The sequence below is a fragment of the Apteryx rowi genome, unplaced genomic scaffold (genome assembly GCF_003343035.1).
Source record: "Apteryx rowi isolate R43461 unplaced genomic scaffold, aptRow1 scaffold_56, whole genome shotgun sequence".
Taxonomy (NCBI): Eukaryota; Metazoa; Chordata; class Aves; order Apterygiformes; family Apterygidae; genus Apteryx; species Apteryx rowi.
Genome location: NW_020450827.1, coordinates 440,239 through 451,372, shown reverse-complemented (window position 1 = coordinate 451,372; position 11,134 = coordinate 440,239). Strand labels below are relative to the sequence as shown.

Genomic DNA, 11,134 nt, shown 5'->3' with positions numbered 1-11,134 from the left:
ACCCCCGCCGAGCTCGCAGGCCCCCGCTCAGCTGCAGCATCGCTGCAGGGAGACGTCGGCACTGCTGCCGGCGCGGCTCCGAGGCGACATTCCCATCCTGCCGGGGCGGCGTGGAGGAGGGATGGAGGGGGCGCGACGGGGCCAGGTCCTTTCGGGGATGCTGCAATGCAAACGCGGGGTTGCAAGAGTGCCCCGGTCCCCCGGGGGGGGGGGGATGCCCTGCCGTGCACAGCCGTGCCGCCGGCTCCTGCCAGCTCGCTCGGCGTCCCTTGCTCCCGCTGGGCGGCTGCGGGTCCCCACTTCGTTGCAAGCCCACTGCTCCGGGCAGTGGGAGCCGTTTGCACCGCCAGCGTGCCCGGCCGGCGTGGGTGGCCGTGGCGCAGGACGGGGGACACTCACCCAGCCGGGCTAGGCCCAGTAGATGGGGACGACACTGCAGAGGATGTTTGCTGTGGTGCTCAGGAGGGAGCGATCGGCCAGGGGCACGGGGAGCCTCTCCTCAGCCTGGCGGGGAGAGAAACGTGCCGTGCCACCCCCGAAAATGCAGAAGCCCGGGCGGGTGCACCCCGCTGCTCCACGGCCTTAGCGTGGGCAGGGGTTTCGCACAAGGAAAGGCCCCCGGGGACGGGCTGTGGGTCTCCGAAGCCCGTTTCTGCCTTGCCATCCCCGGTGCCCAGCCTGGCACGTGCCGAGCGGCGCTGCCTGGCGCTCACCTGCCGATGCTGGAAGGCCACGGTGACGGCGTCCAGCCCCTGGATGTTGTCCTCGTCCATGCGGGTGACGTAGCAGGCTTGGTGCAGCCAGGACCTGTAGCTGATCAGCAGCTGTTTGCAGACAGACCCGCGTTGGCTCGGGCCCTCGCCACATCCCACCCGCGCGCGGGTCCTCACCGCCCCTTCTGCATCCTCCCCGCCTGGACGCAGCCCGGGGGCTGCAGCCTGGCCCGGCCCCGCCGGCGAGGTCCCTCCCTGCTCACGTTCTTGTAGTCGTAGATGACCGTGGCTGGCCTTCCGGCTCCTCCGTCGACGTAGAAAGTCRCTGCCTCCTCTTCCCAGCCGGCGGGAAGCCGTGGCCAGGCCTCTCCTCCCTCCAGCCCCTCCACGGTCATCTGCAGGACCTGGGGGACGTGCAGGGAGTTCACCGCCGTGCCGCGGCGTGTCCCCCCGCCGGGGCCGCGGGGCCGTACTTACGGCGTCGGCATGCTGCCGTGCCACGTGCAGCCACATCAGCAGGGYGCCCGCGATGATGACGACCAGCAGGACCACCACCACCACCACGATGAGGAGGCACTTGAGGTGGTGGCAGCCGAGGAGCTTGCGGGGCAGGTAGCAGAGCAGGCGAGGCACGAAGCAGAGGCAGCTCTTGAGGCAGCCGGCGCAGCCGTGGCAGCCGTGGCAGCCGGTGCAGCCGTGGCAGCCGGTGCAGCCGGTGCAGCCGCGGCAGCCGCAGCAGCGCCCCGCGCACTTGGGGCAGCAGGCGGCACAGCTGGGCATGCAGCAGCAGCAGGACTTGCAGCACGCCAGGCAGCAGCTGGGACTGCAGCAGTGCGCTTCCACGTCCTGGGGACACAGCAGAGGCAGAGAGCCGGGGTGGGYGGCGGGTGAGGAGACGGGGAGCCCGGAGACGAGGCGGAGGCTAGGACGGGGCTTGCTTTGGCGGCAGCTCCTGCCCCTTTTCCCCCGAGGTCTGGAGATGCAGCGAGTCGGATGCTCGCACCCCACAAGGTCCTGCTCCGTCACGCACGCACCGGCACCTCGCTGGGGGCCCCGGGATTGCCACCGGGTGCTGGGAGCCCATGGGAAGGGGCCAGGAGGTGCTCCCTGGGCAGAGGACCCAGCCACCGTGGGGCTCAGCCCCACAGCAGCCCGACCCCTCCAGGGACCCCTCTAGTGACTCGTGCCCAGAGGGAGAAAGCCGGGAAAACCCCTTGGTGCTGAGCGGCTCTGCCAGGCTTTCCGGGGACAGGGACGCCCCGAATGTGTCCTGTGCCACCCCACTGCGGGTTGCAGGGACTCACCAGCGGCTCTTCAACCACAACCTGCTTCATGCTGCTCTCCATGCCTGCCGCTCCTGCCGCCTCCTCCTCCTCCTCCTCCTCCCGGCCCAGGCTGCCTCGGCAGCGTCCAGGACAGGGGCTTTATACAGGGGCGCTGGGGGTGGAGAGGAGGGCGGCCCGTGTGAACGGCCTTGTGGCCGCAGGCGAGGTGTGCAATTCACTTCACTTCTGTTTGCCGACCGCCTTTCCCGGAGCTGGTTTCCCCTGGGAACCTGCTGGTCAAGAGGGTCTGAGGACACTTGTYCCCGGGCACAGAGGCCTCTCTGCTCCTGGCGAGCGGGGCCTCGGGGCCAAAGTAAACCCTCCTGCGGGGTCAGCGCTGCCCTCCAGGCTGGAGTGCCTGGCGATGGGCACCGCTGGCTCCCTGCCCGCGTCCCTGCGCCAGCTCCGGCACCTGGAGATGCTCGAGATGGGCAAAGCGCAAACCAGACATCAAAGGTTTCCCAGAAACGGCGAGGCTGGGGCAGGAGCGGGGCGGTGGATCCGCTCGGGGGAGCGAGGGGTCACCGAATCGCCGCTCCRGCGCGTCACCCTGGGCGCCGGGCTCGGCAGGGCAGGGCGCACAGCTCGCGGGGTCCCTGGGCGCCCCGTGGGCGATCAACCTCGCGGGGCTCGGTGAGACCTCCCGCAGGGCCGTGCTCAGGGGGGGCTGAACCGGCATCTCCGCTGCCTTAGGGACGAGTCCCTGCTTCGCTCAGGACCCCTCCGACAGCCCCTCTGGTCTCCTGGCTCCCGCTGCCACGGCCGGGAGGCAGCTCGGACGGACCCCGGGGCCAAGCCCCAGCTGCAGGCGCTCGCAGGCAGGTTGTGTGCGTGTGTGTGTGTGTGTGTGTGTGCACACACTGCCTCCTTTCCCAGGGTGTCGAGGAGCTCAGGATCCCCTCGAGCGGCTCCCGGCTGTTTGCTCTCAAACACCGCGCGCAGGAGAGGCCGTGGGAGCCTTCCTCTGCGGCGCGCACCCTCCTCGCCCGGCTCCTCGCCGGGGTGACGCGGGGTCAGGACCCCGTCGGGGGTATCGAGGAGCAGAGTGCCCTGGCCCGTGCCAACGTGTGGGGCATGTGTTTCCCCACCCGAGCGCCAGCCCCACGGCGCTGCGACCCTCCTCGCCAAGCTGGGGCCCCCTCGACCGATCCCCAGCCTGCAGCGGTGGCCGCTGGGGACCGACCCGTGTCAGACGCCTGCGGAAAGGTGCTGCTGCACCCCGGGTGGGGGGCCTCAGACATGCACCCTCATTTCTCCTCCTAGGGTCTTTTTTCCCTTTCCAGCCCCGTTGATAACCAGTTTTCCAGTGCAGTGCTTGGAGGTGCACCCCAAGGATGCAGCGTGCCTGGCCGCTTTGGGCTCAAGTGTGTGAGGGCTGGGGGGGAGCGGAGCTGCCCAGGGAGCCTGGGGCATGCGGAGGGCCGGGAGGAAGGGGAGCGGGGCGCCCCRTGCGTGCTGCGCTCAGCCCCTGGCCTGGCTCCTGCGGGGACACGGCCCCGCGGTCGCTCCACAGCCCCGGGCCTGGGAAACGCTCCTGCCATCCCCGCACCCGCCGGATGCATCCACCCGTGCCGGACCCTGGTGTGCCACGGCGGCGGGGCAGGTTGGAGGCGAGCAGGGAAGGAAGAGAGCTGCACTCGGAGGCGGGGGGAGAGACTTTACTCTGCAGACRGAAGCGCGCAACTCAAAGCAAAACCCGCTCATTTATTGCAAGTGCTGCTGGAAAGCCCGCGGTGCCGAAGCGCGGCCGGTCGAGGGCAGAGCGGCCGGGCACGTGGCCCTGCCGAGCCAGCCGCGCCACCGCCACGCGTGGGACGGGGCCGTGGAGGAGGAGAGAAGTCCGCATGCTGTCTTGCCGGTGTCCCACCTGGAAGGCAAAGCACGGGGAGTGGGGAACGCACACTGCAGCTGCGGCGGTGGCAAAGGCACCCCGGCCGGGGCCAGGCAGGGGGATCTGTCCATCTTGTCCCCTTGGCAGCAGGGAGAAGGGCCCGGGTGTACCCTGGGGGGCCCCGTGGTGCAAACCCCCGCTGCCTGGGGATGTGGGAACGGACTCTACATGCCGGCAACGTCCACAAGAGGCAGCTGGAGACCCGGGGTGAGGGAAGGGTCTCCCGGCAGGCGATGGGACCYGGCTCGCGCGCGGCCCTCGCTGCCRGCTCACCCGCCTGGGCTAGGCCCAGTAGACGGGGACGGTGCTGCAGAGGATGTTGACGGTGGTACCCAGGATGGAGCGATCGGCCAGGGGCTCGGCGGCGGCCCCGGCCTCCTTCCTTTCAGCCTGCAGGAGAGAGAAACCAGGGGCTGCCACCCTCGCCCAGCTGCTGCAAGCCCAGCACCGCTGCRCGTCACCCCGGGCGCAGGAGRGGTCCCCCCTYRCCCYGCCACCCTCRCCCYGTCGCGCTGAGCCTGCCCTGCCCTYGTGTCCTGATAGCACCYGGGCTGAGGTGTCTGCCGGGCTCCTGCTGAGCTGCGTTTAGTTTTGGCCGCCTTACCCCAGCTGAGCACTCACCTGCCGACGCCAGAAGGCCGCGGTGATGGCATCCAGCCCCTGGATATTCTCCTTGTCCATGTGGGTGACRTAGCAGGCTTGGTGCAGCCAGGATCTGTAGCTGATCAGCAGCTGTTTGCAGACAGACCCGCGTTGGCTTGGCCCCAGGGCAGCAGCCCCTGCCCTCTGTGGCCACCCACCTTGTCCCATCCTGTCCCATCCCATCGCACCGCTCGGCTCTCCCGGGACATCCCATCCCCTCCACCCCGCCGAGCTCTCGTCAATGCCTTGTCCCCTCCACCCTGCCGAGCTCTTCGCCGCGCACCTTGCTGTAGTCGTAGACGACCATGGCGGAGGAGTTCAGCCCATCCTTCACGGCGAAYGTCCCGGTCCTTTCTTTCTTGCTCATGGCGAGCTGCTGGGGGGACCCTTCTCCATCCAGGCTTTGGATGGTCATTCGCAAAACCTGCGGGGCGGAGGGAGGCTCAGGGCAGAGGAGCAGGGCAGGGGCCAGCCGGGGCAGAGCACGTCGCAGGCAGGGAAGGGAGCTCCTCCGAGCCTGGGGCACGCAGCGTTGCTGCGAAAGCACCCGGTGCAACAGCTGTGCTGGGTCTAAACCCCATCCCGGCAAAGTGCCTGCAGCCGATGATGGTGCCACCAACCGTCCTTGCCCCCAGCTGAGTTTCGGCTCATCCCCTCCGCTCCCGGCAGCGCCATGCCCTCCCGGYGCCCGCCCGGCGGGGCCTCACCGTTTCGGCGTGCGTCTCGGTGATGTGCAGCCCCAGCAGGAGGAAGCCCACGACGACCACCACGAGGAGCACCACCACCACCACCACGATGAGGAGGCACTTGAGCTGGTGGGGGATGCAGGGCAGGCGGGGGGACGCCGTGTACCTCTGGGGAGAGAGGGGAGCCCCGGCGTGAGCCGCGGGTCAGCCAGGTGGATGTGTGACTGGAGAAAGCAGCCCCGAGCCCACGCTCAGCCCCGCACCGGCTCCCCAGGCGGACGGGCTGGGGCACGGACGCTCCTTACCGGAGGGGCCTCCTCCATCAGCGCCTCTTTGGAGCTGCTGTCCATCTCGTCCTTGCTCGCKGGTCCTGTCCTTCCGCCAGCCAGAGCCGAGGGATTTATAGAGGCAGTGGAGCAGGGAGGAGGCTTGGGAAGCCCTGGCTACCGAGGTGCCACTCATGCTCTGTTTGCCAAGCCGGGCCAAGAGCTGGATGGGTGATGAAAGCCTCCAAGGGCYCTTCTCCAGGCACTCGGCCGGCCGTGCGGGGGCCAAGGCAAACAGCGGTGGGGCAGAGCGCTACCGCCCGCCGCGCCGCGCCAGGTTGCCTCCATCACCTGGCACTCGGCCACCGCTTGGCACCTTCAAAGCCAGCCCCTCCGCGCAGGGCTGCGGGGGGCGAGGACCAGCCGCCCGCGTCGCTGCGCCGGGGAGAGCAACGTGCCCCGGGAGCAGCGGCGTCGCCGCTTCGGAGCCGAGGGGACGTGCGCGCCTAGCCCCGGGGCCAGTCCTGCTGCCGTCAGCTCCCGGAGCTCGTTCCTGCCTTGCATGGCGGAGCCGGCACCCTTGGCAGCTGGAGGCCCCCCCGGGCGCGCGCRCAGGCGGAGGAAGGGCTCTGCGGAGCTGCCTGGGCGCTTTGTTGGCCGCGAGCGCGGTGCCTGGGACGGGGCCGGGTGCCCAGCGCCTCCCGCCACCCGCCAGCGATGAGCTCAGCGCCRCGCCGGCACGCTGCAAGCAAGGCCGGGGCGGGAGAGCCGGGGTGTCGTCACCCCTGCAAAACCCTGGCCGTGCCCACGCCGCAGCCGGCCCCTGCCCGAGCCCCCCAGCCCCGGTGCCCACCCCACGGCCCGCGGCTGCCCCTCGGCGCACGGCCCCGTGTCCGCACGCCTGCACGCTGGCGGGACACGCGTCCCCCAGGCCCAGGCACGGATGCCCGCGCTGTCACTCAGCCGCATCCCTCCCTCGCTCGCTCGCTCCCTCCCTCCGTCCCTCCTCCCCGCAGCRCAGCGGCATGGTGCTCTGCAGAGCAGCGGGTCGGTCGCCAGCAGCCTCCGCCGCCACYGCCGCTGCCCCTGAATGCTAACGGCTCCGGGGCAAGGGCAGGGGAAAGGGCTCCGCTGCGGCTGCTGGGCTGCGGGGCAGGACCGCACAGCACGATCCGCCGGGCCGAGAGGGGGGCRGAGGAGGGCTCGGCCAGCGCGATGGGGCTGCGCCGGGGCACGCGGGCGCCCAGGGGCCCAGGCTGTGCTTTCCTCTTGCTGCTAGCCTTGGCCTGCCTCTGGCTGCCCGCGGGGGGCCGGCGGCCCCCCCGGCCGCCCCCCTGCCCCCCGAGCTGCTCCTGCACCCGCGACACAGCCTTCTGCGTGGACTCCAAGGCCATCCCCAGGAACCTGCCCCCCGAGGTCATCTCGCTGTGAGTACCCCGGTGTGACAGGGACAGGGATGGGGACGAGGAGCAGGTCACGTCCCTGGGGGTGCAGGGCCCGCAGGCGGCCCTGGGGTGGCAGGGCCAGCCYGGTCCTTCGTGCCGCGGCGGGGGCACGCTGTGGGCGCCGTGGGGTGCAGGCAGTGTGCGGGAACTGCTGCAGGGAGGAGAGCTCCGAGCGGGGTGGGGACGCCCCAGGCTCGTGCCCCCCTGTCYGGCTGTCCTGCAGCAGTGGCGGACCTCCTTCCTCCTGCAGCCATCCATCAGCGATGGATGGAGCAGGGCTGCAGCCTGCCTGTGCCGCACCACCCGGCTGCCGTGACCTTGGGGACYGGCACCCCAAGGGGACAAGGCACCAATGCACAGTCCCTGGGGACATGGTGGCACAGCAGAGTAAGAGTGTGTATGTGTGCGTGTGTGTGTGTGTGCAGATGTGTGTGTATGGCTGCGTGTGCATGTATGTGTGTGCACATATGTGTGCATACATGCATGTGTGCATGTGTGTGTGCATGTGTGTGTGCAGGCACGGGTGCGTGCGCCTGTGTGTACATGCATGTGTGCATGCATGTGTGCGTGTGTGTGTGCAGGCACGGGTGCGTGCGCCTGTGTGTGCATGCGTGTGTGCATGCATGTGTGCGTGTGTGTGTGCAGGCACAGGTGCGTGCGCCTGTGTGTGCATGCGTGTGTGCATGCGTGTGCACTCGGGCTGCAGATGTGCTGCAGCCCAGGAGCAGGGTTTGCCTGCTGCGTCCAGGGATGCGTGTGCACCCCGACATCCGTGTGCTCGTGCTGGGTGGGTACCTGCTGCCGGGGATTTTAGCAGCGCTGCCGCAGGTCCCAGGCACCCGTGGGGTGTGTGCAGGTCCCCGTGCCAGACCGTGTGGCCTGGTGCGGGTCCAAACGCCTCATCCCCACCGTGCCAGCCCCGGCACGCAGGATCGCTCAGGCAGGCGCAGAGCGGAGCCCTTCTCCCACGGGCTGCACACCGTGTCCTGCCCCGCGCGGCATCCTCTCCYGAAATAGCCTGCCTGCGCTCCAGTGGCCAGCACGGCAGCGAGCCGTGGGGACGGCATGAAGGGCAAGGATGGCCTCCCCCCAGCCCCGCAGCCCTGAGGTCTCGTCTCGCCCGCAGGACCATGGTGAACGCAGCCTTCACGGAGATCCGCGAGGCGGCCTTCGCTCACATCCCCTCGCTGCAGTTCCTGTACGTCTCCGCACGGCCGCCACCGCGGGCGCCCCCGGGTGCCCCTGCGCCCCTCGTGTCCCGGCCGGCCGCGGCGCTGACGGCTCACCCCTTCTCTTTGCAGCCTGCTCAACTCCAACAAGCTCACGCTCATCGGGGACAACGCCTTCGCCGGGCTCTCGCACCTGCAGTACCTGTGCGTGCCCGGCCGCCCTCGCCGGTTTGGGGGCCGGGGCGGCGCGGGGCGGGCGGCGGCGGGGGCTGCTGCAGGGACGGGCGCCAGCGCCCGGCAGGGCTGCTCGGCCCCGCGGCACCCCGCACGTCAGGGACACCGAGGGCTGGGGCGCCCATGCCAGCATCTCCTCCCGCCCCCAGGTTCATCGAGAACAACGACATCCAGGCGCTGTCCAAGGGCACCTTCCGTGGGCTCAAGTCCCTGACCCACCTGTGAGTAGCGGGGGGTCCCGCGCTCCCCGGGGACGGCTCTGCCCGGCCCGGCCCCGCTTCGCAGGCGCGTGCCCCGTCGCAGCCGGGGTGGCTCTCGGCCACGGCCCCTCTCGTCTCCCCTAGGTCTCTGGCCAACAACAACCTGCAGTCGCTGCCCAGGGACCTCTTCAAGCCGCTGGACATCCTGAGCGACCTGTAAGGCCCCCGAGCCCGGCGCCTCCGACGGCGCCAGGGCCGGCACTGGGCACGGCGGGGCACCGCGCTGGGAGGGTGAAGGGGCACGAAGCCCTCGCGGCTGGGCTGGGCTCAGCCCCCGCGCTCCCCTCCCCGGGCTGGCGGCCTCCGGCCCCCGCTTCCCTCTCCCCCGTGGCTCGGCCCTGGCTCGGGGCATCCTTGAACGGCCCCGGCTCGGGGTTCAGGCACGCTGCTCCGCTCGCTCGGGGCTGCTCCGGGGTGCCGGGCAGGGGCGGGGGGTGACGCCGCGCCGTCTCGCGTGCCCCCCGCCAGGGACCTCCGGGGCAACGCGCTGGCCTGCGACTGCAAGATCAAGTGGCTGGTGGAGTGGATGGAGAGCACCAACACCACGGTCCCCGCCGTCTTCTGCAGCAGCCCCGGGCAGCACCAGGGCCAGCGGATCCGCGACCTGGCGCTCGGCGACTTCGAGTGCATCACCACGGGTAAGGGGCCGCGGGCCGGCGCGTCGCCGGCACCCGGGGGCGCCCGGGCCCTCACTCCCACCTCTCCCCCCCCAGACTTCGTGGTGCACCAGGTGCTGCCCTTCCAGTCGGTGTCGGCTGAGCCCTTCACCTACGCCAGCGACCTCTACCTGGCCCTGGCCCAGCCCAGCGCCAGCAGCTGCACCATCCTCAAGTGGGACTACGTGGAGCGCAAGCTGCGCGACTTCGACCGCATCCCCGGTAAGGCGGCCGGGGGCTCGCCGGGAGCTCCCTTCCCCGGTTGCGCTCTGCGGGCGCGGGTCCCCGTCCCCAGCGATTCGGGAAGGGCACGGCCCCCGCGCGTGACGTCCCCCCGCCTCGCAGCTCACTCGGCGGTGCACTGCAAGCCCATCGTGGCCCAGGGCCAGCTGTACGTGGTGGTGGCGCAGCTCTTCGGGGGCTCCTACATCTACCGCTGGGACACCACCGTGGACAAGTTCATCAAGATCCAAGACATYGACAGCCAGAAGACCCGCAAGCCCAACGACATCGAGGCCTTCCAGATCGAGGGCGACTGGTACTTCGTCATCGCAGACAGCTCCAAGGCGGGCTCCACCAGCCTCTACCGCCTCAGCCAGAACGGCTTCTACTCCCACCAGGCCCTGCACGCCTGGCACCGCGACACCGACGTGGAGTACGTGGAGAACGAGGGCAAGCCCCGGCTCATCATCTCCAGCAGCTCCCAAGCGCCCGTCATCTACCAGTGGAACCGCTCGCAGAAGCAGTTCACCCCCCAGGGCGAGGTGGGCGAGATGCTGGACGTCCAGATGGTCAAGCACTTCAAGGTCAAGAGGGACCATTTCCTCTGCCTCAGCCGCTACATCGGCGACTCCAAGGTGGTGCGCTGGGAAGGGCCGCGCTTCATCGAGCTCCAGACGCTCCCCTCCCGCGGCTCCATGGTGATGCAGCCCTTCTCCGTGGAGCAGCGCCAGTACATGGCCCTGGGCAGTGACTTCTCCTTCACCCACGTCTACCTGTGGGAAGAGGAGAAGCAGAAGTTCGTCAAGTTTCAGGAGCTGTCGGTGCAGGCGCCCCGGGCTTTCCGCTACGTGCCCGCCGCCGACGTGCAGCTCCTGCTGGCTCCCAGCTTCAAGGCCAACACGCTGGTCTACCGGCACGTGGTGGTGGACCTCAGCCTGTAGAGGGAAGGGAGGCCTGGGGGCCCCACGCTGCCGCGCCGGGACTCTCTCCTGGCTCTCACACGGGCACTGGCCCTGGCCCCTTCCTCCGGAGACCTGCTGCCGCCGCCTCCCCTGCCCGGCCCTGCGGCCGCGCGGGACCCGAGGCTGCGCATGCGYCCGCCAGCCCCTTCCTACCTGCCTGCCATGGACTCTGCCCGGTGCGAGCGCCCRCCGCCTGTTCCTACACCCCTCCTGGCCCCTGTAGTCACCCGCCTAAACCGCCTGCCCCTCTGCRTCACCGCGGGGCAGAGGCGAGCCCCAAGCCTGGCTGCGGGAGGGAGGGGAAGCCATGGGCCTCAGTTTCCCCAGGAGGGACAACAGCCCTGCGGTATTCCCAGGTCCCCCATTCACCTCGCCCAGGCCCACCCCATCCGGGAGCCCGTGGGACGCTGGAGGACGGGGCCGGGTCAGCCCTCGCTCTGCACCCCGACGCCCTCGGGGCACTGTGGCGTTGGCAGGGCCGGCGGGGAGGAGCGGGTGCCCGCGGCTCTGCCCACCCCGGCCCTGGGCAGGAGCCGGAGGCTTGCGGCAGGCTGCTGCGGTCGGTCTGGGGGCACGGCTGGGGGGCGAGGGGCCGGGCGCCGAGGCTGGCGGGATGCTCCCAGGCCGGCGGGATGCTCCCAGGCCGGCGGGATGCTCCCAGGC

At 70.5% G+C, this 11,134-nt stretch overlaps 3 protein-coding genes across 3 annotated transcripts; 1 reads left to right on the top strand and 2 right to left on the bottom strand.

Annotated features, from left to right (window-relative positions):
* Nucleotides 1–408: 408 nt before the first annotated feature.
* LOC112973613 (pulmonary surfactant-associated protein C-like) lies at nt 409–2,059 on the bottom strand. The gene is made up of 5 exons (XM_026081677.1): nt 2,018–2,059; nt 1,191–1,463; nt 977–1,117; nt 714–824; nt 409–504 (listed from the first exon to the last, which is right to left on the bottom strand). The coding sequence occupies exons 1-5, from the start codon at nt 2,057–2,059 to the stop codon at nt 409–411; spliced, it is 663 nt and encodes a 220-aa protein (XP_025937462.1).
* A 2,152-nt stretch (nt 2,060–4,211) lies between these two features.
* On the bottom strand, nt 4,212–5,607 carry LOC112973708 (pulmonary surfactant-associated protein C-like). The gene is made up of 5 exons (XM_026081924.1): nt 5,563–5,607; nt 5,279–5,425; nt 4,855–4,995; nt 4,551–4,661; nt 4,212–4,319 (listed from the first exon to the last, which is right to left on the bottom strand). Exons 1-5 carry the CDS (start codon nt 5,605–5,607, stop codon nt 4,212–4,214), a joined length of 552 nt encoding a protein of 183 aa, XP_025937709.1.
* A 1,131-nt stretch (nt 5,608–6,738) lies between these two features.
* Nucleotides 6,739–10,450, top strand: LGI3 (leucine rich repeat LGI family member 3). Its single transcript, XM_026081675.1, has 8 exons — nt 6,739–6,950; nt 8,095–8,166; nt 8,270–8,341; nt 8,521–8,592; nt 8,716–8,787; nt 9,100–9,269; nt 9,345–9,509; nt 9,633–10,450. The coding sequence occupies exons 1-8, from the start codon at nt 6,739–6,741 to the stop codon at nt 10,448–10,450; spliced, it is 1,653 nt and encodes a 550-aa protein (XP_025937460.1).
* The last annotated feature ends 684 nt before the right edge of the window (nt 10,451–11,134 follow it).